This window comes from Cygnus atratus, chromosome 2 (genome assembly GCF_013377495.2).
Source record: "Cygnus atratus isolate AKBS03 ecotype Queensland, Australia chromosome 2, CAtr_DNAZoo_HiC_assembly, whole genome shotgun sequence".
Taxonomy (NCBI): domain Eukaryota; kingdom Metazoa; phylum Chordata; class Aves; order Anseriformes; family Anatidae; genus Cygnus; species Cygnus atratus.
Genome location: NC_066363.1, coordinates 11,492,691 through 11,519,146, shown reverse-complemented (window position 1 = coordinate 11,519,146; position 26,456 = coordinate 11,492,691). Strand labels below are relative to the sequence as shown.

Genomic DNA, 26,456 nt, shown 5'->3' with positions numbered 1-26,456 from the left:
TTTGTATCTTCCTGCACTATTTGATGACATTAAAAAGGAACTAGGTGTGTTGCAAATGCAGATCTGGATTTATTTAATCATTGCCAATCTGAAAGTACTCAGAGGTCTGGGTTATTAGTATTTTCTTTACATACTACGGCTCTTTTTGGAGCATGGGTGCCAGCTATCCCAGTAATGTGAGCAGCCTGAGACAGGCAGCACAGCAGAGGGTTTTAGTCACACCCTATTCATTGAATTTAATAGCAGTTGAGCAGCTAAAACCCCTTATCGGTGCTGTGGAAGTGCATCCCAGGGTGAGCGTACGCTGGCCTCAGCAGCCTGAATCCTATCAGCTAATGCTGCCTGCTTGGCTGCACCCCGGGCAGGGCACACAGTGCGGGGAGCAAAGTTTGATACATGGGCTGAGTTAATGTGAGCATTCAGAAAGTGAGATGATCTGTGTAGTCACACACACTTCTTAATGCTTTAAAAAAACTTTATTTTCAGTTCCTGGTACTTGCAGGCCGGGTCTGAGATGCTACAGGAGCAACCAGACCTGGAGTACTTTGGCCTTTGTACATCCAGACAAACAAAAATTAGACAAGTATCCCCCTCAAAACTCACAGAAATGTTTAAGATCTTCTGCATTCAACTTGTTGGCCTATGCTTTAGATTCCTCAAATGCTCAACAGCTGTTTGCAGGGCTGCTGATATTTTTATACCTGAACTGGCTCTCTCCCTATCTCTGTCAGCACACTGGGGGATGCTTTGCCACACCCTAGATAATATTGTACATATATATATATATATAGTAAAATCAAAGTCACATACATAATGGGCTGCTCATCTTGTCATGTGGTCAATAAAATTCCCTAGCAGTTGCATGGCCCCTTGCACATATGCAAAGCATATGGGGAACCAGTTGAAATAGAGAGTGGTCAAGGAGACCAGTGCTTGTACAGGAGAGGTTCAGAGCAGGAGCTGAAAAAGTGAGGGGAATGTAGAGAGATGTCAGAAATGGGGAGAGAGACCCAGCTAGAGAAAATATTCTTTAAAAAAAAAAAAAGATGGGGAAAGAAATACTAACAAATCATTTTGTCCTAGGGGATTTCCTGCAGGTGGACTCCTGTGGTAGATCTTTACTGAAAGAATAACATCTGGCTTTCATAAATAGCTTTTGAGCAGTACCTTTAAATGAATTTGCAGAACAAGGAAGCATCATTATCTTCATTTTACCTGCGGGAAAGCTTAGGAAAAGAGAACCAATTTACTTAAAGTAAAACTTTCTTCCAGCCGAAACAGCAGTAGCCTCTTGAGTCACTCTTCACTGCTCCCTTGGCAGAGGTCTGGCTCTGCCATACCTCCAGATCTCAGTGTGATGAGACTGAGGCATAGTGGCTTTGCTGTACATTTCCTCTGTTGCACAGCTAGACACATTTGTTAGGCAGAAGTGATCACTTTCTTCTTTTGTTGTCCAAATTTCATGCTTCCTTCCCCATCCCTCTGTTGTTTAATAATAAAACATGCTGCTCATCACTGCTCAGAAGCATTTAAAAAAGTTTCCTGCAGAGACGCCAGAAGACTATGGACCGGTTCCCAGACAGCTAATCCCATACACAGAGCATCCTCTGAACAACGCTGCAGGAGGGACCCCAGGCAGGAGAGATGTACCTATGGGCAGTGCATACAGCCATGGGGATGGTTTCCCTACAGAGCTGGCACAACCCAACTCGAGGGCAGAGGGATCTGAGATGTCTCTGAGAGGCTGAGATTTTTCTTTTTTTTCTTTTTTTTGACCAAAGTTTGACAGTATCCACCATGTCTCCCACCAGGGACACAGCAGTTAGTGGGGATGGCAGTGCAATAACCACTCTCCCCAAAATCAGTTCCCGAAGCAGCAGTTTGCAGCATTTACAAACTTTTCAGGTATGATGGAGCCTGGTTTTGGGTGGGAATCAGTTTTGGCTGTGGCCACTCAATCCAGTCAATACCTGGTTCAGCCAGCTGCCCACACGCACATCCCCACATTGAATTTTAAAAAAACAGGAAGGGATCCAAGAGGAAATGATCTGTGGGGGCTCAGCCACCACGTCGGCTGGCAGGTCACAGCTGACTCTGCTGTTCTACATGTGTTTGCTGCTTCCACTAATCCCAGAGGGCTGAAGTGATTTATTTTCCCATTCTCTTTTTGTAAGCCATCCATTGGCAGCAGCCAAAGTCAATCAATTGCTTCAACCAGAGCTCGCAGTGCAGGCAGCAGTCCTACAAGGCAAAGATGAGAAGTGGCAGGAGGGAGAGAGCGGGTGGCTGGGGAGCATCCACGGACCCAACCGCTCATGGCCAGAGGTTTGAGCAGTCAACCTGTGACACCCCAGTGTTACTCAATGTGAAGAATGAAGCCAGACAACCCCATAGCACACTAAGGGCTGAGGAGCATCACTTTCACCAGCAGAAACCTCCTGGTTCAGCTAAGGAGCTGGCCATGGAAAAATACACAGGAGATTTGCAAATATGGTCAAAATCCTCATGTCTGTAGAAGCAGTACTTCTTTCCTGGAAAGTGAAGGCCACCTTGTACCATCTCTCCTTTTCCTTTGGGCTAAAATGTAAAAGGTCTGTTGCATGGAGAAGGTATTCTTCAGGTGTCCTCCAGCAAAACCCTCTGAGGTAAGACAGTGAGCAGATCCAGAGGATTTCCTTGCTCCTACATTGCTATTCTTTTACAACCAAAATACTCAGGAACAAAGAAGCATGATAAGACACTAAGAGTAATTTCGGTAATAACCTTTTATAAAAAGTAAAAAATTATGGCAAAGTACTTCAGAAATGTCACTATATTTTGCACTCACTGTATATCTGCGAGACAAGCTCACCACGGCACAGGACACATGTATTAGCTGCTTGCCCTTCACCACCCCAACAGCAGTCACCTTGTCCTCAAATATGTGATATCGCTGAAGTGACGGATGGCAAAGGCAGAGACCAGTATGGCACAAGGCAGTAGTGTAACTCCCTTTAGGGGAAAAAAATCCCTACAGAGGGAATTTAAGCAAACAGTAGTTACTGAGTTCTAATTTTCTTTAGGTCCAGAAGTTAAAACTTCAACTTTTGAGAATTTTCAGTGAAATTTCTTGGTAACAAACCATACCTCAGTTCTGAAATCATTTAGAAAACACCACTGAATGTCACAGCAAGCTATTGGACTGGCCTGGATCAGACATCTGAGCCTCTGGTCACCAAACCAAGACCCTCCAGCCATTGGGAATTCCAAACATTTCCAAACAGCTCAATCCTATAAGATTGAAAGAAAAAGAAAAGAGAAAATAAAAAAAAAAGAATTGTGTTGTTTCTTTAAAAAGAAAATCATCTCTGTTCTTTTCAAATATGAAAGAGAACATCAGTGTGACCTCAATTTGTGTAATGTCAATATATATGAAGGGGCTGGAACACAAGTCATATGAGGAGCGGCTGAGGGACCTGGGTGATGGTTGGACCAGATGATCTTGGAGGTCTTTTCCAACCTTACTGATTCTATGATTCTACAATATAAAACTTTTGATTTATGTGAAAAGCAAATCATGCTTTTCTCCATTGTACCCCTTTCTTGAGCTATACTTTCACCTAATTTTGCACCCAACTTCAAGGCACTCCACAGGCGGTTGCAAATGCAAGCCATGGCATCATCACAGCCTCTCGGTTTCTTTCAAAAGGCATCCAAAAGCATCTAATTATTGCCATTCTTGCCTTTATTTTGTGCAGTGAACAGCAGCAAGCACATAGTGAGAAAATATCGAGGGCACCTCCGAACAAAGATCGAGTCTGGAGAAGGAACCATACCCGTCCGGTGCCACAACGCGGCACAGACGTGGGACGGCGTACTGCTGGGAGAGCAGCTCATCACCATGTCCTGCACGGACAAAATCGCCAGGTACCGTACCACCAGATGTGCGTGCATCACAAAGCTGTTTGCATGTGGAAATGAAGTTTGATGCCACAAAAAAAACGATGGCTACTGATGGGGGAATAACTCACAGGTGCTGACAAAGCCTGCAGAAACAAAGACTGCCTTTGTATGCAAAGATAGACCCTATAAATAGGCTGGAATGTAAATAGGACGTTTTCCCAAATTCTCCATGGGTCGTTAGTTGCTCTTTACAGTGTGACAAAAATATAAACCCTCTTTTCAGCGTTTTCTGCCAGTAGAATTTCAGTGTGCAAATAAAATACATCTTATTGCTCTTACTGGATCATTTACTGCAAAACTTGCAATCCAACCATCATGCAGATAAGCTTACCTCATCTGTACCAATAAAGTGCCCTAAATACTGTTAAGAATATTGCTAATATTTTGAATGTCATTGCAGAGCTCTCTTGTCACAGCCACCTCTGTGGCTTTCCACTCTGTCTTGTAAATATGACATATCTTTATGTAGAATAATTGCCATTTACAAATATTTCATAATTACTCCATGGTGGCACATAAAATGTCATCATACTTGCCTTTCTCTATTTAGAGCATTAACTGATAACAAATGATGGTTATCACAAACTGAAAACAAAGCGTGTGCAGTTGGATGCATACTTATACAATCGGTATATACCTCTACATGCGCGTATACTTATGCTCATAATTATATATATAATGTGTATAGATGCAGCTCTCCATGTAAAATACACTACGTTATAGCTATAAAAATGTAAATGTTATGATCAAATTCTCTGCTGGAATATCATTCCTAAGAACTCAGCTAAATTACAGCAGTTGAGAATTTGGCCCAATTATTAAAAGCCAATATAAGCAAAATCTTTTTAAAAAGTGTAAAGCTCTTGTTTAATGTAAATGTATAAATTATTAACTTAGCTTTAACCAGATGACCTGCTAAAGTTCAGTTGGTCTCTAGGCTTAGCAAAGCCTCGCATTTTGGCAGAAAAATGTACGACTGAACCAGCAAATGTAAATACTAACAGGCTCAAAAGACAGAACACAAAATCCACACTCTGCTAAGTGTAATCGTCACAAATGCTGTGCTTGCATGACAGATAAAGAGCATCTTCTGCTATAATATTTTCATTTATTCATAAAGAGATAACAGAAAACCCAAACTGTTTTCAGTGGATCTCCAGCACTGTTCTTAGATGCAGCTGGGTTTTCCAAATTCAGACTCAAAAAAAAAAAAAAAAAAAGTTTGAGAATTGTGAGGATTGAAATATTGCACTCTCTGTGGTTTTGAATGTCATTAGCCAGTGAATTAAATATCGGCTTTGCAAACAGTATTACATTTGCTGTTGGTGTGGGTGCTGACTGTAATACACACTCGCAGAAGCTAGTTTTTCTCCAAGCACATCTGCTAAGCACGTTCAGTGAATCCTTTCCTTGTTGCCATATGTCTAAACAGCATTAATGTCTGTGAAGAAAAAAGAATCTACCACAATGTTTTTCCAGGATAAAAAAAAATCTTGCAGGTCTCATCTTTGATATTATTATTCCAATATTGTATGAATTATTGCAGTGTTTATTTTGCACTGTAATTCAACTAGGCATGGGATTTTCCTAGACAAAAGAAAAAAAATTAGCAATGAGCATGTTGCCAGTGATTTTTGGCTGCTAGAAATTTTATGTAGGGCTTAGCAAAACAAAGACCGGTGAGAAAAGGTTTGGATATGACATATTCAATAAACTTGATCCCAAATTTCAGTTTACCATATTAAATACAATCTATGATCGATCTTTGTCCTTCTTATCCTCCTCACCCATACAGGGAAGAAGTCAAAGGTTTCACCTCACCTTTGTGTCACCACATATAGAGTATTTTTTTGTCTTCATCTCTGGACATAGAAAGTACAGACGGGAGTGGAGTTTGGTGAACAATGATATTGCTGTGCAAGGGCCCTTTCCTCCCTTCTCTGCCCCAGTGGAGAAATCAGAAGGTGGTTTCCATGCCATTCTTCAGATTCCAAATATTTGCTCTAACACAATGACAGTTGACTCTTCAAATGTCTGCAGGATGCAGGAATCTAGTTTCACATCATCTGGACTTGTCTAGCAATGAGAAAAAAAATCTCCAGAGCTGAAATTCATGTTTGTATAACCAAGATTTGACAAAAATCTGACTTGTATACTTTGGATTTTATTGCTTGTAAAAGCCCCTCAGGAGCACTGGGCTATTAGAGAATGTTTCCTCTTGAGAACCTAACCTGCTGCTAAAATATACATCATTTTGCATTATTTGCAAAGGACATTGCTATCAGAATATCAAAGATCCAAGAATAGAGAGAGTTACCCGGAAAAGTGAATAATATTCTATAAATCTTGTATCTAACAATTTATATTCTTTCCTGCTCAGAGGATAGCCACAAGCAGAGAGTGATTTAATCAGATTTATTTGTTATTCAAAGGCATTTAGCAATTTTTATTACTATCACCACAAATTTGAGAGAGTTTGATGCTTGGTATGCATTATTTGAGTACTGTGGCTGTGTTGAGATTGCAGGATAAACAGCCTGGTATTATACCTATTCCCTTACTGAATTAAAGCACAGACACTTCTAGCATGAATACTCATGTTATTTGGCTCAGGCAGAGAATTATGAGGTGAAATTCTGCAACTGCATTATAGAGGAGGTCAGACTAGATCTTGGTGGTTCCTTCTGGCTTTAAAATCCTATGCATTTATATGTGCAAATTTAAAGTTTGGGCTCCGTGAATCCGCAGATAACCCACCCTGAGCAGGTGTTAGCTTTTACACTCAGAACTTTTGTGAGTCTCACAATGCAGCTAAAGTCAGTTCAGCCTTTTTATGCCACAGATTTTAGGATTAAACCATGTTCTTTAGACCCGAAATTCATTAGTTACACTAACACCTAGGATTTTGACTTTCTTTTCTCTCTAATGTAATGTACACTGTGAAAAAGAGCAGTATCATGAGCTAAATAATTCTGAAAAAGATCAACTGTTTGGGGGAAAATGTGAGTAATTTAACATTTTCTTGATGGTAATCAGAAGTTATATTATGGATTTTATATCAACAAAGACATCCTAAGTCAACATCACAGCCCTAAAAAAGCTTAGTTTTTCTTTTTTCATGGAACCAAACCATTCATACAATGGACTAGACTAAAATTCTGTTCCTCTTGCTTTCTCACACCAAGGCTGGACATGGAATCAGCTCATTTTAGAAGGTCAGTGCAAAGTTAATGTTTCTGCTGGTGGAAGTCTCTACATTTGCTGTCCAGGAACAGACAGATGTTTGATGGAAAACTTACAAGCACACACACTAAAGCACACGCAGTTAGATAAAGGATGTGTCTAGAGTTCCACTCCTCTTCAAAGATTCAGGTGTAGTGATCAATCTTTAGGAAAGCCCAGCACTAAATTCTCACCTTGAACCCTCGTAAATGTCCAGAACAGCAAGGTCTGAAAGGCACTCAGGCTCCTACTGGCCAAGGGGGTGAGCTTTGCAGCATTCCCTTGGTGCCCTGGGGCTTGGGGATGAAGGCTGTCTGTGTCCCTTTTGGTGACACAGTCCCCAGCTGCACAAAGACAGCCCAGAGCCTCCACTCTCCCCTGCACAACTCTGCTGGCTTCCCACAACACACCAAGCATATACACGCACTCCAGATTTGCAGGTGATAATTTGCACAAGCAAATACATACATATATAAAATAAGAAGTTCCAAATGTCTCTACTTCTTTTTCTTAAAGTAGAAGAAATATACTGAAAAAAAATATTAAAGAATGGTATATTTCTTTTACTGAAGTCCATCATCCTTTGGTTAGATTTATAGAGGAAAGACAGTCTGCCACAGAGTCCAGAAACTTCCTTCCTTTCCATGAGCTTTGTCTTCTGACTCATGGAAACTCTGTCTGAGCTTCAGGCCAAGCTCCTTCCACCATGACTCAAGCCCTAGTCCCACCATGCCCCTGGTTTGCCAACACATACTGTCTGTCCTTCCTCCTGTATGGTTTCTTGCTCTGCACTCTGAGCTCATCAGACTTACACATCTCATCACTAGCACCTGGCTCCCTTCATCTTCCATGCAGATAAGGTGAAGAAATTATTTCTCCCATCATCAGCCAACCCATAATAGCAGGGCATTCCCCCCTGAATAGCTGCGCAGAAAGGTTTAATGATGACCATTGCCCGTAGTTTGGTAGAGAAGTACAATAGTGCTGGGAGTGCAAGGAGGAGACCACCATGACACAGCAGCCTCATAGCATAAACCAGTGTTCCCAGGTCATTTATCATTACCATACAAATGTGCGCAAATTTGAGGATCTAAATCCAAGTGTTCAGTGCTAAGGTTAACTTAAAAAATTGGTTCTTGTCTGGGTGTCCCTTTGGAGGCTGAGTTGTGCAGTGCACTGCTCTTCCCCAAGAACCTCTTCCTTGATACACCTCAGCAACTGGACTGGAGATCTTAAGCTGACCTAGGTGATGTATTTACTCTGGAGAGGTGCCAGCTTTCCATGCATCCAACTTGCATCTAATAGTGTATGAACGTACCAGTAAATGCATGAGACGAGGCGCTTGTCCTCTTCCAGAACTTGGCCTCTGCCAACTGCCAATCCGCAGCTGCCCTTGAAGGGTGCAGGCCTGAAGAACGTGTTTACACAGGATTTGAGGGAAACAGTCCTCACAAACATTGTCTTTATACAGCAAATAAAAGCCAGAATTCAGTGTGTATCTTGTAAGCTCTGGCCTTAAAATTGTTTTCTTACTACAGCTTCTTAAAAGGTCACCCTTAAAAGACTGTGTATTTTCTTGCTACCAGGTTAATGGTCATCAACTTCCTTGTACTTCACAGAAACGGTGGCATTAAGCCTGGAGGTTAAATAAGACCTAGAACATCTAAATTATACCTCCTCTATGAAATGTCACAAACAGTAACAAAGGACCTCCAAACTTGGCATTACAGCCCTGACAGTCTATTCCTGTCCCATGGATAAGGTTTGTAGTTTACGTTGTAAGCTAGAGGAATCTTTTTTGAGAATATCTTCGGAGTATTGCAAGGTAATGTGGTCTTAAAGCACTGTTTCAGGATTTAGCAGTGGGAATCTGAAGAGCACTTTACAAGATGATTTGGGCACATTAAACTATATTTAAATGTAGCGTATAAAAATGCAAGACTAAAAGTCAGTGTTAGAAACTGGCATTCTTAGATCTATTTTAGCGTTAGCCCGTCGACCAGAGCCATTGTTAACAGAAGGCTGAGCCTGACAAGGTAACTGTTAAGAAAAGCTGCTTCAAAGGCTGCATATTAATGTAAATGAAAATCAATTAGCACAGCGAGATCTTCAATTAGAGATGATTTGTGCACATGATTTGTAATTCTCCCTCTTAACCCCTTTCTGTGTGACTGAGATTTCAATTTCAATCTTTCACCACGAGGTATATTCCAGAAAACATATATAAACCACCCACTGTTAAAATACAGATCAAAAACTAATGCACTAGTTCCAGTTTCCAAACCAATAATAGCTAAATGGTCATATAAATAGGAACACCACAGGTGTTCTGCTGAGCACAGGCCACCGTGAATAACAATTTATATTGTGTGAAGCATAGCTGGAAATATCGGTAATAGAAACTGTGGTACAGGAGGTTAACAACACGCCAAGTGGGTAAGACTTAAAGCTCTTAATCCAAATAGTGTGTCTTTTATTAAAAGCCTTAACAAAATAAGCTTTGAAATTCATCAGCAGTGCATTTTAACAGACGAGGTTTCCAAAGGTCCCGAGGAGACACTTCAGCCTCAGCTTCAATGGCAGGTGGACACTGCTCCCCAAAACATTGTGAAGCATCGATGCCAATTTCTCCACATCTTAGTTTTGAAGCAATTTGAGGGCAGGCAGGCACCAAAGTTTCTCTTTGAATGATGCCACGTGCAAACCAAGGCTGAAAATAACTTGGGGGGGTGGCTTGGGGATGTATTTCCCCAAACGCCTCGCCGGTGGTGTTGGTTGGCGAGGAGCGCGGGAGCCAGCTGGGGCTCGGTGGGGCCGGGAGAGCACGGCGTCTCATTAAAGAAAGGCTGCCTTGGTCTGGGATGCCTCCCAGCTCACCGCTGGCATTTCCATGATTGACAAACAGGCAAAAATATATTGATTTAAGGATTATCTATATTGAAAACCAGACGCTGGATTTTGTCTTTGTAAACAGTGCAGTAATATCTGCTGTTTGAACAAAAGGAAGGGTATTCTTTCCTTCCATTTAAGCACCGAAAGCTCTCATACTTAGGTGAAAAGGGGAGACATTTGTTTTTGTTGATCCTGCTTGCTGAAGATTTTGTTGTGCTTTTCTTTTTTTTTTTTTTTTTTAATGATCTGTGACTAAGGGAGCAGTGGGTTGATTTTCTCTTTAGTGTAAGGGTTATTAAGGAGCACACAGCATATAAGTTATTAGAGAGATGCCTGGCCTTGAAAACAGCCCTTAAAATCTTGCTCAATTAGGAAAATTCAGAATGATACAGCATATTTCTTCATAGTGAGAAAAGTCACTTTGATATATTGAGGACCCAAAATGTAACACTGCATTGCTCTGAATAATAATTTTATTTTGAAAAGCTGCATTTGAAGTGAGCACTTTGTTACAGATGGGAACACAGCTACTTTCATGCACCTAAATTAGGCTATAAAGAAATTGCTCCTTCAGAAATGAACACCCGTATTGATAGCTTCACTGTTGCTCAGAGAACTTTCCTTGTCATCCACCTTAAAAAAAAAAATGTTAGGTGCTCAGTTATCAAAGGACCAAGTTTTGTTGCTACAATTCAGTGCAGTATTCATGTTTGTTGGTCAAGGGATGAACACCACACAGAACAAGAGACCTTCCCCCCAATATTTGTCAGTTAAGTCTATTCCTATTGCAAAATGCTGAACTGGCAGCCCGTTAAGGTAGGTCTGTTTATCCACAGACCAGAAACGGAATGAGTAAGTGAACATTTCCCCCATCAGTAACATGCTTGTCCTGTGCTCTGAAGGGCAGGAGCGGCAGTGCAAGGGTCTCGTTTTGCTTGGTCAGCTCAGCGCAGGGCACCTCTTTTCCTAGGGCTTGTGCTGGCATGGTGGGACTCGTGCACATGCTCAGGGCTGCTTTCCAGAATGAAACAACCAGCCAAACACTGAACCTGGGCCAGACTTGCAAGCAAAGCTCCTTCTTTTTTTTTTTTTTTTTCTTTTTTTTTTTCTCCCTCTTCCCTGCATGGTTGCAGCCAAACTAAGGCCATGCCAAACCAGAAAGCCACCAGCAGCACGTCACTTGCCAGTGCCACCCTCATCCTGTTTCCCCCCTGCCATGAAAGTGGACACCAGCCTTGGTGTTGCTCAAGGAAATCCATCAAGACATCCAAGCTGCTTTCCCCTCTGAATCTTGTCTTGTCGATGTTGGCACCTTTTCTGCTTTTTTTTCCCTTTCTACCACAGGATGGTATCTGTTTCTAGGACAGCATGGTTTTTACACCACCTTCTCCCCACCAGGCACGACTTGCTCTCGTGCCGTGTATGTCCCCTGTTTTATTCAGTCTCACCCCTCTGTTAATCTGTCTTATAGCCACTTTTACCTACCACTGCTGATATAGGAGTTTTGTGCCCCCACCCACCCTACCAAACCTTTCTGGGTCTTCTTTTGGGATGGGAATAATGCCACAGACTTCAGCAAATCGTGCTGCCTTTCCGCCTTGATTTCCCAGTGTGTATAAAAACGGGGTTTTACCTCCCTTAAGCATTGTGAGAATTAATTAATGTTTATGAAATGCTTTTGACACATAGGGGCTGACCTGATCGTGCTTATACTATGATTTACAATAATGTGATTCCATTGACATCCCAATCCCTTTATATGCTAGGGTGAACATGTTCAGAATTAGGCAGAGAAATATCTCTAAAGAAAAGGCAGGTTCCATGCAAAGAATTTAAATGAAATGATCACTATTACCTTGTAATTTATGATCTGAACACTATTTCCTATTTTGGTAAATAAAGCTCAGATGATTTCTTGTGATGTGCATATCATTAAAATTCCAATATTGTTGAACATATGTTGTTTTTCTGTTTAGCTGTTTTTATTCTCTCCTTCAATCATACTTTTTTTTTTTTTAAGGAAATGTCAAATATTAAAAACAACACCAAAATCTCACAAGCTTCCAACTGGACAGAGATATCACTGTCTAATTTTTTTACTGTCCTCAGAAGCTCATTTAAGGCATAGTGCTGTTATCTGAACTCAACTCAATTTCTTAAGCTTGCATTATTAATTTTGCATCATGGTAAGACATTTATTCAAAGAGGCAGCTAGTGCTTTCCTTTAAAAGTGATGTTATTTGCAGGAATGACCACACTTTTTTTTTCCGAAATGAAGTTATGCAAATCTGATCAACTAAAGTAAATGTTTCATAAAATCAATGACTGTTTAAATTGTGGGACTAAATTGTTTGTATATAAATATTACCTTTTATATTCCATTTGAGTTTTATGTAGATGAACACATTACTTTAATGACCTGCATTTACAGAGGGAGACAGGGAGAGTCTGACTCTGAAATCCTCAGCAGCCAGATGGCTGCCTTTTCTTGCATGAGATTAAAAGATGTTTCTCATTCACAGCCCTGCTTCGGAGGCAAATTAATATAGCCAGCTAAATTGCTTGTGTTTTTGGAATAAAATTTAAAGAGAACTTTTTAAAGCAATTGGTGTCACAGGTTCCTAGAGCAGATTGCTCTCCAGGTACAGCATGCTGGTTTTAAACATTCAGTAATTAATGGAAAGTATTCCGTGTTAATTGACTGCTTCAGGAAAGGGAAATATAATGACTTCTTATTAATCATGAAAAGAGACATACAGCACTGAGGCACTGCAATAATTGCACTAACGGTTGAGAAATGTTAATTAATGAAAAGAACAATGATGTAAGAAATTAGCTACATAATGCTTGCTGCTGATGGAGATGGTGCTTTAAACACATTATTTAGCATGGCAGCCACTGGTTGTTGCCTTAAATAGCAGGCACCTCTTACCCTCTACTTCAGTCAGCCACAGAGTTCCAAATGTTGTCGGTGTTTTGGTTTTTAATGAGCCAAAATACACTCTGCAAAACTACATTTTCCGAGGAGTTTTCAGTTTGAACTCCTGAACTCAAAACTATTCAAACAGACTGACAGCATTCAGCTTTCATAAAAATATTGTCCAAGGGTAAGAGAGCACGTTAGTGTTTCTGTGGTGGGGAACAACTCCTTGTTAGATGGGCTGAGCTGAGCAGGTTTACTACAAAAGATAACTGCATCACACAACATCTCGTCCTCTTTTTTTTTTTTTTTTCCAATTTTTAGCCAGTCACCTGTCCCCTGAAGAACTCAGAACCCATTCATATATGTGCCTAGCATGATGCAAAAATGTGTAGGAAGTTAAAATAAATGACGGTTCTGGCAACTAATCCACCAGTAAGGAACTCAGTCATAAACAGACTGAAGGCCCCAAGGTTTTCACCATCATTTTGTTGCACCTTTGAGACATCAGCAAGGTGAGACAGGTTCATCTCTGGTAACACTTTAGAACGAGTCAAACTATTGGTTACAAATAAATTGCCTATCAGGAACAGGATTTGTTTCGTATAGATGTCTTCATATCTGCATGTCTATTTGTGCAAGGAAATGTCAGCCTATGAGGTTCTCAAAAATCATTCACAAGACCTTTGTGATAATTTTGGCAACCTAAGTCACATGGCGTCTTGCCTGTATGAATAGGGATGGTAGTAATGTAGGACAAAGGGTAGGTAAAGGTAGAATAACAGAAGCACTCATTATAGCTCTACCCTTGCAATTGAAAAAGGATATGTGCAGAAAATAAATAAATAGATAGATAGATAGATAGATAAATGGATTCTGCTAAAGACATGCTAAATTAACTTTAATCAAACCAAAATGCTTGTATAAAGAATAGTTCTTAACAGGAAGCCTCTGCAATAGCAGAAGACAGAAATATGTCCCTTGAGTCAGTGGCATCACAGTAATCTAAAAACATTGTGTGGGGAGAATCAGTCCTACAGGAGTATAATAAACCATCAGCGCAGTGCTTCACGCATGACAGGACAAGGACAGGAATGGTTTTACCCTTCATCCCTCCAACCCATGTGTTGGTCTTTGCTGATTTTCCCAGGGCTGCTCTCTTGTGGCCATTCCTCCACCCGTGTGTTTTCTCTCTCCCGAATTTCTTTTCCAGATGGAACATCCTTGGGCTCCAAGGTGCGCTCCTCAGCTCCTTCATCGAACCCATGTACTTGCACAGCATCATTGTGGGAAGCCTCTGTCACACTGGTCACCTTTCCCGGGTAATGAGCCATAGAATAGAAGACATTGGTCAGCTGCCAGCTTCGTACCGGCGCAATCAGCTGCTTCTCAGTGGTAAGCGAACACCTGCCTGCGAGACAAACGAGCCCCTCTCCCACTGCTAATTGCGCAGGTCACTGACAGGAAAGTTTACATGTTTGTGAGTAAACGATTAGCCCGTGCCTTCTTTTTTCCTGCTGAGTATGATTTTGTAGAATGAAGAAACATGCTTTTAAATTCAGTGACCATGAAAAAGATCAGTAGTGGATATAAGCTGACTAGGAAACCCATCAATATACTAAGTGGGAAAAAGGTATTCGTAATAAAAAATAAATAAAAAATAATAGAAAAGGGGGAGTGTTCAGTACTTTTTAGTTTAAATCTTTCATCCTGCTCTCCCTCACCCAAAGAGGGTACAAAGGTGCAGAGCCAAGAGAAGCTGTCCTCACATCTCTGGACCCATGCATGCAACCCCCCACCAGTGCCCCTTAGTTGGAGCCCTGCTCCTTCACTCAGGGCAAATGGCCATCAGATGGCTGGGGGTTCATGCAGGAGGCCCTGCCTGCTCAGGACACCTCCTGGAGGCATTGCTGCTCCCTGCTGAGCCTGCTGCCAGTTTTGTGAGCAGCTTGGTGGTTCCCGGCTATTTTTTGGGCTTCTTCCATTGCCACCACTTCTTTCCAGCCCTTCTCCCTACCCCAGGTCTCTGGTCCTTTCTTCTTCATCTCTCCCCATCTCCACCCCAGCTTCCTTAACCCCCAGCCAGGCAGCAGCTGCCCAGCCTCATCCCAGCAAAATCCCACAGTCTTGAATGCCTTTCAGATCCCCATGAGGCATGTGAGTGTAAGGACACCAGCTCTGCACAGAATCAGACCCTTATTTTGCTCTTAGACACTGATAACTGTTTTCCAGGAGGATTCACTGAGACACCGGTACGATGTCAGGAGTACAGAGATGGGAGTCTGGGATGCTTTAGTAGGGTGTAACATTGCCTTTCATAGCCCTCTAGGTCCCTAAGTCAGGCAAGTGTTGTTTTATCCTTTATCTATTTCTTGTTTTTTCTTTTTTTTTCTTTTTATGTGTCCTTGTGACAGAATTAGTTTAGCTGAGGCAGAAGTGATAGTTTAGCCACTGGGGAAATTCTCAGGTTCTGTGTGGTTTAGTACATCTGGTAAGTGTAATATGCATGTACGTGTTATAAGGTGAATAGGTCAAAAGGCTTATCTTGTTTGAACAGCTTATCTCAATTTTTAACTCTTCAGTGCAGCTAGCCAAAGCCTGTGTAATGCAAGTATGCAGGAAACTGTGCTCCACACTCCTCGTCCTCCTCTGTGTCCCTCCTGCCCTGGTCCAGGCTGGGCACCACTCAGCCCCCTCTTCCTTCCCACACCACACCATGGGAGGGAGGAAAGAAAAACCTCCCCACTTCCCAAACCTGGTTGTTATTTTGCTAACATACCCCTGCTTGCAGGAGGCATCTGCATCTCCCACCGGGGAAGCTGTTCGCATCCCGTGCCTCTTCTGCCAGTCCTAGGTCATTGCAAGCCCACCCATACATTAAGATCAAAATCACACCCAGCCTGACCCGCTGGAGGACTGAAAATGCAACAAGGGATTTAACCACAGAATAGCCATTCTTTGGCTGGGTTGGACTTGCAGAGAAGACGTAATGGCTCAAGTGTGTGTTTATATCCATAAGTAATTGCCAGAGATTTCAGGGCAGTTAGAAGTGCATCAAAGGGGCACTGGTGGCAATCTAAGCAGCTGCATGCTTCGTGGCTGGCTTCCTCCTTCCCTGAGACTTCTGTTTGAAAAAGCTTTCGCTTTGCTTTCAGAAGTGTTTGTGGGTTTTCTTCAGCCTAGGAGAAGCAGTGGGAGGAATCTGTCTCTCTCTGTCTACATTGTTTTTGTCTCTAAAGCCATTATTTGTAATCTTCCCTCCCCCACAAGTCCTAGGGAGCCCACACTGCAGCCCTGCTTAAAACTTACATCGCTGAGGCTTATGTTGCATTTCTCTTAGCTGGAAAACTGAGCCGACAACATATTCAGTGACTGTGGGAATGACCACCTACCAAAAGCTGTACCGAATTCATTAAAGACCAAACCACAGCAACCTCAACCAGGCCATTCCACCTCCCACTCCCCTCGCAGGGATCAGACCAGCTTGGGATTTTAAATTGCAGGAGACCTCCAATTATAAGGAGACTGATTATTTTGGCACTTCGTCATAATGCTACAAGCATTTCAGTGGAGAGAAGAGTCATACTGTGTGATGAGATATCGTGAAATATCTCCTTGGCCCCACAGATAAATAATCAGTGAGCTTTTCTACTCATAGTAGTCCCAGCCAGATGGAAATCCTTTCATTCACTGGAATTACTGTTGGGTGTGTGTTTTAAAAGAAAGAAAAGCACTGTTTAATTTTTATTTCTCTTTCTCTTAAGACTGAGGCCATTCTAAAGGGTATAGTGAAGAGGCAAGAGGCTTTGCTAGGAGGGAGAGGAGAATGAGAACAGATTTCATTTCATATCCCACAATGCTCAAGTTCATATTGTTTGCACAAAGCCTTTTCTTTTCCTTCAAGTTCCTACAGTCTCCTATTGTACTCTTTGTTGTGTTGGTTTTAAGGAGGATGTTTTACATAAAGGAGAGAAAATGATCTAGATTATTTGGGAGTTACCTTTCAAACAAAGTCAGAACAATTACTTGTCAAAAGGAAAACTTGAAGAAAAATGTTACAAAAAGGATCAAAAACAACAATCACAGAATATATCCAGGTCTGCCATGCCATTTGCGCCTGGCATGAGTCTCATGGTGTTTGCTTTGAAGCCTCTTCTCTTGCATTCAGACAACGATGTGAAAATATCTTCCACTTACCTAAATATGCATACTGACATATGATAGCTGGGAAGAAAAAGTGTGAAAGCAGAACTGGCACAGAGCATTTTCCAGGTATAGTGCAAGCCCCCTGCTCTCAAAGACACCCACCAAGAGCAGAGGGAGGTCTGGGGCTGGGCATGGGACGGGGTGTACAGCCCACACCTCCCCACTGATGGGCACCCACAGCCTGCTCTGGCCCCAGTGCAGCCTTTCTGTTTCTTCTGCGCAGTGTTTTCGCGGCCTTCTTACTGATTTTGTGATCCATGGCAGCTTCTCACGGGAGGGTGTTTGCTATCGCATTTTTTGGCACTCGCTCTTTTTGGGTGCTATCTTGACAGAGCCAATGTGTAGTGTCAAACAGCAGATTTTGATCTGTTTGCATCTTGTTCTGTACAGAGGCGTTTCAATAGCTCCAGGAGCTATCTGATTTTCAGGCTTTCAGTTTATAGTCTGTTGCCTAGGTGAACTGGAATCGTAGATGCAGACTGATCTGCTATATCAGGTGAAAAAAAAAATGAACGAGGTATTAATACGCCATGAATGTGTTTACAAATCCTGGGTGAGGTTATGATTTAGCTGTAATTCTCTTCTACACGGTAGTGAGTTTGGTCCCAGTGACTGAGCTGATTTCTGCAGTTCCAGCTTTGCCACCAGTACAAAGTGGATGTGCCATATATTCTTTTCCCTTCAGTGGCCACACTTCTCTCACTGTATGTGCTCAGTCCTGCCAGGCTCTTGCAGCTCCCTCCCAGGGCAGAAGGGACCATGCTGGAAGGCGCAGAAGGGAAACATGTCCCTTGCTGACATTGCTGAGGGGCCGCAGGCAGGAGCTGCCATGAAGGCAGCGTCCCCACCACCACCAGCCCTGCACAGCCCTCCTCCTCCATCACAGTCCCTCTCAGGGGCTTATCCAGCTCGCCATGTTTAAAGGTAGTGGCAGATGCCTCATTTCTACCAGTTCCCATCTCCTCCCACATCATCCAGTGCCCACGTTGTCCAACATACTTGGACTGCTTCAGATTGCTCTGTCTTTTCCAGCTTGGGAAGCTCCAGATGTTAGCTGTCTGCTCCCAGAAGCACTAATGAGCAGGGCGAAGCAGAGCTCACTCCCGTACTGGAAAATGAAATACGCACTTTATCCCTCTTATCTCCTCACAAAGACTAATCTTTTCCTGGTTTCAGGAACAAGAAGAGGGAAAGAGGTAGACATCATGAAAAGGACAATGTTCAGTAAATGATTAAGAAGGGTCAGGAATACACCTGATTAGCAATAACTCTGGCACACAGACATCCACAGCTGACCTCATAGCCTACCCTCTGTTAGAGCCAAGGGAGATCTCACCCACGTAGCCTCCATAGTGGACTGCAGATTGTTATTCAGATGTCCAAAACTGGCCATGTGAATGACACAGAGGTCATTCAGTCACCACAGGCAGCTGAAAACATCACTGCTGTAACTGTCTAAAAGTAAAGATGTATCACACTTAAGCATGTCTGAAATACTGCCATGGTAATTTAACTAGATCTTGAAGAGCTTATCACTTCCATAGAGGATAGGCATCTTGTGGGCAGACACAATGCGAGGAGTGATTTTATGTGTTGGTCTGTGGTGTCTACAGGATCTTCATTAACTTGGATATAATAATCTCTCTGTGGTGCTCGAATGCATCTTTCATATTTTCTTATCCCATGTTTATATCACCTATGATCAAGAGTATCCATCATAGAGAAGGTCCCCACAACTGATAGCAGATAAATACACCAGACCAGGAAAAGCTCACTTGAAGGAACTCATGGCAAAAGCAATTTGTTTAGTTCCTTTAAAAACTGGTCATTCCATTAAAGCCTTTCTGGAAGATTTCATTCAACAACCATGACACTGCTGTCAACACCATACATTACAAACTGAGAGAGTGAGAGTTGGGGTTGTTCAGCCTGGAGAAGAGAAGGCTCTGGGGAGACCTTACAGCGGCCTGCCAGTGCCTAAAGGGGGCTGCAGGAGAGCTGGGGAGGGACTCTCCAGGGAGGGACTGTCAGGGGTGTAGTAATAGGACAGGGGGGAATGGCTTTAAACTGAAACAGGCTAGATTTAGGTTAGATAAAAGGAAGAAATTATTTACTATGAGGGTGGTGAGGCACTGGAACAGGCTGCCCAGAGAAGCTGTGACTGCCCCATCCCTGGCAGTGGCCAAGGCCAGGCTGGATGGGGCTGGGGGCAGCCTGGGCTGGTGGGAGGGGTCCCTGCCCATGGCAGGTGGGTAGGGACTGGATGGTCCTTAAAGGCCTTTCCAACCCAAATCATTCTATGATGCTATGATTCAACCTCAGGCATTCCTCAGGCTAACAAAAGGTTTGCCTGCCAGGTAGAAAAAGCTCTATAGGAATTGCACATTATCTCTCTAAGGTGCTCAGACCAGTCACATTTAACCAGCAGTGACAGGAGCGAGAGCATGTGCAGTGCATTCACCCAGGGACATTGCATGTGCTGCAATGAACGACCACATGTTCTCAGCCTCTGAAGGTTTGGTGCTCTCGGTGTTACTGGTGTCCTTCTCTCCTGCCAGGGGTTAGTCATGCTGATGCTCGTCAGCCTGGAAAATCTCCTGGCTTCAGTGTGAACTGGATTGTGGGGAACGCCGACCTGGAGGTTATCAATGCCACAACGGGGAAGAGGAACTGCGGGAGCCCCTCACGGCTCTGCAAGCACATGTTCTTCGCTCGATGGGCAAAGCTTCATGGCAAGGTAAACCTGACACAGTGACGGAACATTGCTGCCTGCCCGTGGTGGTCTAGTCCTTACCCAGGAATCAACCCTGTCTTGGCAATCTCATGGTAAGAGACCCTGTGGGGTCAGGTGCAGTAGCTGAGAGCACAGAGAAAGCCAGCAGCAGAAACCCAGACAGGTTTGGAGGGGAGATGGGTGTTCTGGCTCTCCATGGCACTGGAGCCAAGCTCAAATGAGCAGTGAAAAGCCAAGACAGTGCTGAGTGTCCACACAAGCAGAACTGGGGAATTTTTCATGTCTCACCCCAAGTATCGCTTTGTCTCCAAGGGGAGTGTTCAACTCACCAAGTCTCAGAGGCCTGAGGGAAGTATTTGTCATTGCCCTGGAGGCATCTACATCACTTCGTTGCCTACACAGGGGTTTAGACTCCCAACTTAAACTGCTCCCAGTCTCACCCAAGTTAACTGACAGAAGGAGGTGCTATGGATTGCCCATTCCCCTCTTCTTCCCCACTCCCCCAGATGAGTTATTTATTACTGATAAATCTATACAATGACAAAGCTGTTTGTCACAAGGTGAGTGACCAGGTGCTGAAGGCTCTCTGATTTCATTACACTCAGCAGCACTACAATCTCACGGCATTAAAACTACAGGCTGTATTAGTTAAAATAGCCACCAGTCCTCAACAGCCCCACTTTCTCTAGGAAAGATGGCCATGAACTCCCCTTATTTGAAATGGTACCGTGGTCAGCCTGCCTTCACGCTTCACTTTACTTCCCACAGACAGGAGACAGTGGCAGGTCAGATGGATGGTTGAAAACTAGAAGGTGGAGCTTAGGGATGTAGGAAATGTACGAAGAAGCTTGATGTGGAATAAAGAAATTAAAGCAAAAAGGGTTCAGGCAAGAAAGGAGAGCAAGAGGGAGTGGGGAGCAGGGAGCAATCACCTCCTGCCAGGGCCAGGTGAGTGCCTCAGCACCTTCCTCTTGCTGACAGGTGGGAAACATGAAGCTGAGGAGATCTGGGTACGAGCGTTTTGAAACAGAAATGGGCCTAACAAAATGAGAACATTTTCTGCATTCAGGCTCCAAACCAACCCGGGGAAAAGGGGTGATTTTTAAAGTAACTTCAAGCCAATGTTGTTGCTTTACATGAATAGGATTTGGCAATTTATCAGGGAGCACATTGTCTCCTGAACGCTTGTATGAGGTGTTTTTCTGTCATTATTCCTGGTTCTGAAGTCACTGTTTCTCCTCTTGCCTGACATTTCAAGGAGGTGCTGGTGGAGGCAGGGACCAAGGCAGCAAACCTGACCCTGCCACCTCCAGGAGGAGCAGCAGGGAAAAAGTAGTGCGTCTCCAGCCCTCCTCCTTTCACTGCTGTAATGTTATTTTGCTGTAATGAGGCTTGTCCAGAATCATCCTGTAGTCCATGTAGGGTGAGAAAAAATGAGGACAAGACAAAAATGATTTTATTAAGTGCCCAATCCTTTTTCCTATGGGGAAATGAATGGGAAAGAACAAGGCAGAATGATGGCAGGGAAGTCTGCAGCTGCTTCCACTGCCAAGGTCATCCAGGAAGGCATAAGGACAGGCATGGTGGGGAGGTGTGAGGATGAGCTCAAAGGGCTTGTTCTGCTCTGCAGGACACCCCAGGAAAGGCGTCTGATGGGACTCATCCATACCAAGCAGTAGCAGGGACCTGGAGGCTGGGGACAGCAGAAGGGACCAGCCTGGGCTTCGTGCCCTGTGCTCTGTCACAGTGTGGTGACACAGGTCCCGACCTGCCATGGGACGGGAGGTGAAGAACACTCCTGCTGCTACCCAAAACGGAGGGATCCTCACAGGAACAAATCACGGGACAAGCCAATGGCAGGGCTGTAGGTGGTTTGCGGCCCATGTACACCCAGCTGGAGCATCGCTCTCCCTCGCTGGCTGGGCCTACATACCCCGGGGCCGAGCAGGCCCGTGCTGTGTGCCCAGATGGCACCAAGCGAAGCAGAGCAGCTCATTTCAGGCTGCGTGTTCCTGTGGACTTTTCCTGCAGTCCCTCTTTCAGCATTTCTGCTTTTAACAGAGAAGGAAAGCAGCACTGATCGCTCGCCAAGGCTGTGCTTCGACAGTGTTTTTTCCTACAGGGTGCTATTTCCCTGGCTTGTAAGCGCTGGACTTTCACCTGCCTGCTTGCTTTAAGGCATTTTCCAGATTTCAATTTCTTTCGTATAATGTCAAAAACTCACCACTGCTTTGGCGCTGTTAAGGCTTTGGCAGGTCAGGGAAAGTTGTCTGCTTGGTCCTTGTGAAAACAGAGGGTGCGTACTGCTGTGTGCGCGCTCGGGGCCATGAGGGCTGCAGGCGGCTGTCTGTCTGTCTGGCAGCACGGCGCTTGCTCCGCTTTCCTGCACCGGCCTCCTTCCCTCCAGCACCAGTACAAATCCTGACACTGAATTCTGCCCTGTCCTGGGCAGGTTTCACAGCATTTCTGACAATAACAGATTAAAGAAGGGAAAGGGAGGGTGCAGCAGGAGACTTTCCTCCTGCAGCCTCCTAGTGTTGCTTTGAAGCCCTGAGCTACTCAGCTAACCTGTGCACATTCTTTAAAGATTCCAAGACAAGACTTTTCCCTTTCTTTTCTAAAAATCATTTTAACCAAGAGGCAGATGTTTGCCATTGCAAAGCACACTAAGATTTGCTGCTGCTGATACCCACTCCAAGGCAAAGCTGTTTACCTCATTCCTCTTTGCAATGGTTCAAAACAGTGTCTTGGGCATTCATTGCTTTCCTGTTGTTTGTTTGTTTGTTTGTTTTTGCCGTTGTTGTTGTTAAACCAAAAGCAAACACACGAAGCACAGTGATAGTTTGTTTGTTGCTTATGAAATGTAGACAGGAAGATTATACGGCTACTGAAGCCTCCTGTTTCTTTTGGCTCATGGGTTGATTTTTTTATTATTATTTCATTTTTCCTCTTCTCTGACTCTTGTTTTGCAGCTGAGCACACGAACACCAAGCCATGGAGACATGCCATCGGTGTACAGTGAGGCGAAGCTGGTGGCTCAGACGTACCAGTCTGTCAAGCAGCAGCTGTTTAAAGCGTTTCAGAAAGCCGGTCTGGGCACCTGGGTGAAGAAACCCCCAGAGCAAGATCAGTTCCTACTAACTGTGTAAATCACTCGAGACCTTTGCTATGTGACCAGATCAAATCAGCTGGAGAGGAGGCTAGGCAGGATGCGTGAGCCGAGAGAATTGAAACAGTTTGGCATTTAATAGCAAACTCCATGGGAATATTTTCTTTTGATTCTGTATTGGAAATACGTAAATATAAATGTGTCTGATGCACCAAAGTCGACTTTAGAAAACCGCTTTTTAATGACCCCTTCCCAAGAATGTACCTGCCCAAATAATAATGCCAATCCCACAAAGATTCTGCTTTTCATAATTTATCGCTGTTGGTATTAACAATTTGAGGCATTAGCAGGCCACCTGGCTGATCCCAAATAGAGTTTGTTTTCCCTCACACAATCAGTGCAAGAGTTGTCACCAAATAACAGAAAATAGTACGCAGAGATGGAAGTACCCCAGGCACACAGCAGGTCTCTGAGCATCCATAATCATCCACAAAAAAAAAAAAAAAAAAAAAGGTATCTAACCTCTATGCAAAAATCATCCAGCTCGCTGCCTAAATCTGTGAGAAAGAATTTGGGCCTTGAAGATATGCAGCATTTTTAAACTGATTCCCACTGCTGTCTCTGAGCACAAAGCCGGGCACCGGCTTTCCCTTGGTGTTTACACTTATTCCCTCTGGCGCCGTGGCCAAACTACTTCCCACCAAATTTTCAATTCTGGCCATGAGTTTTGCACACTGCAAATTTTAATTATCTGAGCCCAGTTCATCCCACATGACCTGTAGGCATCGACAGGAAGCAGGGCCACCTGGGTGTCCCTCAGCCTGTGCTGCAGGGGCAGATGCTCTCCTCTGTCCACCTCTACACTGCCCTGCCAGGGCTGGGGGTGAGGACCACTCTGCTCCAAATCAGTCAGGCTGGAGCCTCAGACCACAAAGATCCCAAGGGTCCACCGCTCTAAATTGAGTCAGCGTGAGCTCAGGATGCTCCCTACAGCTGAAAAATCGCTGGGTTGGGTAGCCACAACTGAGACATCCCAAACTAGACAGCACGTTTGATACTTGTCTCTTTCCTGCCTCAGTTTCTCCATCTGTTAAATGGGGATAATAATACTTACCTGCTTCATGTCTGAAGAACTTGGCAGGAGCAAAGTTCTCTGGTCAGACACCACAACAGTGTAAGGTGCAGTCACTGTGCTTACTGTGAGTTCCACATTGGCACATAGTCCAGTTGATATAAGTGCAGTAGATACAACTACAAGCTTGGGTAAGATCTTACTCCATGTAAGTTTCCAGATTCTAGCTCTGTATAAATGGCAAGTATTATTATTATTCATATTCATCTGCAGTCTGAAAATCAGGTGGTTTTTTTCAGTTAGGAGATGAGTAACACCTAACAACTAAACATCTTCTTCATAACTGTGGCTGGGTTTAGTATTATCTCAGCTTCAAACCATCCCAAACTTAATCAGAAGGCAGAAGATACTGTCATGGGAGAACTGAGCTTTGATAGTCCCACTGCAGAACCAACCTTCAAATGCCCTGTATATTTCTTTAAATGTTTTTTTGTTTGTTTTGTTTTCTTTTCTTTTTAAATGACAGAATTTGCGGGTATATAACTACTTTTTTTCTTTTTATTCCTGTGATTCTCTTTAAATCTGTATATAACATGCTGCTACTGATTTGTGATAATTGTCTTGGTATTTTCTCAGAACTGTCAAGCTGAGTTACTTTTCAAACAACATAAGGCTCATATTTTTCCATGTAATTTCCTTTACACGGGAAACTGTTCCTATCAATAAAGATAGATGCTCTTTGTATAGGGTTTATCATGTTTGGAGAGCCATATACAGTAAATACATTGTTTATTGATGCCCACAATAGAATAGCTACAGTATTTTGATGAGATTTTATTTTTAGATTATAAACTACAAGATGTATCTATAGTGTCTTGTATAAAAACAATTGTGATAAACTAGAATTTTTAAATTAGATAAAAGAAAGCTGTCCCCTCCCAGAAACCTTTTCAACAAAATAATACATTCCATATTAACTACCAAAAATATATTAAAAAAAAAAAAAACTTAGAGTAGAAATAGTTAAGAAAAAAAAAAAAAAGAAAAAAAAAAGAGAGAGAGATGTCAGTAATGGAAGCATTTTGTAGTAACCACTTTGTCAACGCTTTGACCACTTTGTCAGGAATTCTGATTAGAACTCAGAATATTTCTAACAGCTCCTGAAGCTTCCCGCTACCTTCACATGGTCCTTTCCTCCAACACAGCCATCACTGCTGCAGCCGCCCTGCAAATCCTGGGCAGCAAAGGCACCTGGGGGCGGCGGGAGGGCTTGTGGTCAGTCCCAGGACTGGTGGGGCAGGAGATGCTGCTCGTGGTGCCAGCAGTGGTGGTCCCAGGGGCTTCAGCTGCTCCCACCAAGGGAGAGGAGCCACCAGGCAACCACAGAGGAGGACCAGGGCCCTGGCAGAGACCCGTAGGACATGGGGAAGCATGTCTTCTACTTTTCCTTTTCAAGTTAGTCTTTACCTAGCACACAAGAGACCTCAAAGGCTCCTCCTTACACCTCCCTGCCCTCATCCGCCCTCCTCCAGCCCTGGCACGACATCAGCTCGCTAAGGTGACAACAAAATGCCACGCCTGGTTATTCTTAAGGACAAAAAGAGAAGTGTGGTGAGATTGAATTATCCTTTGTTGCAAGAAATACCTAAGCCTAATCTTGGCTTCAGCTGCCAGAACAAATCTAGGGGTGGGGAGCTAACTGAGCCCCTGCTGCAGGCAAGCACCAGCCGATCCCTTTGAAGACAGTGGAGTTGCACCTGCTTGCACTAGGGTTGAATGTGACCTTAGATGTCTACTTCTTCTCATGTGCAGCGACAGTGTGTGGTGGGACCACCTCCCAGAAGCACGCATGACCTACAATGCAGCATTTCCTGAAGCAAAGGAAAACTTGCTCAGTAGTAACTCTTTAGCGAAGATTTCTGTACATAACACGCATGAGTGAATGGCAATACTGTACTAATGGCTGTACATTTGTAATATTTGTAAAAAAGAAAAAGAAACGGAAAAGACAACAAGAGAAAATAAATCTGAATTTACATATGTGAATTTGCTGCTAAGTTCTGTAAATGCACTTCAGTGATACCTGATAAGTGAATGTTTCTGTTAAGTGAATAAAATGCCAAGTAAAATTGTTCTTTTGCTGTTCGTTGACCATTTTTCACAGTGGCTTAGACATCAGTTTGCGCGTGCTCCGAGATGCACAAACCGATTTTTATCCATAGGTGCCACGGATCTGCAGACAGTACGTTCTCGTTCAGATTTAACTGAGCTGGGTCCACCTCTAACATCATCTTTTTGGGTTACTCTCACACCCCTTTCTTGGGTCACGAGTAGCATTGGCTTCCCCCACAGAGGGGCT

The 26,456-nt window shown here is 43.5% G+C and overlaps 1 protein-coding gene across 2 annotated transcripts in view; it reads left to right on the top strand.

Annotated features, from left to right (window-relative positions):
* The window catches only part of ADARB2 (adenosine deaminase RNA specific B2 (inactive)), a 306,450-nt gene extending 283,385 nt beyond the window's left edge, over positions 1 to 23,065 (top strand). The window contains exons 6-10 of one of the 2 annotated variants that reach the window (XM_035564317.1): positions 3,738 to 3,906; positions 14,190 to 14,371; positions 19,741 to 19,933; positions 22,256 to 22,269; positions 22,917 to 23,065. In XM_035564317.1, coding sequence (XP_035420210.1) covers positions 3,738 to 3,906; positions 14,190 to 14,371; positions 19,741 to 19,933; positions 22,256 to 22,269; positions 22,917 to 23,065 — 707 coding nt within the window. Of the gene's footprint in view, positions 1 to 3,737; positions 3,907 to 14,189; positions 14,372 to 19,740; positions 19,934 to 22,255; positions 22,270 to 22,888 lie in introns of both variants that reach the window. The other variant, XM_035564316.1, reaches the window with a different exon arrangement.
* Positions 23,066 to 26,456: the final 3,391 nt, after the last annotated feature.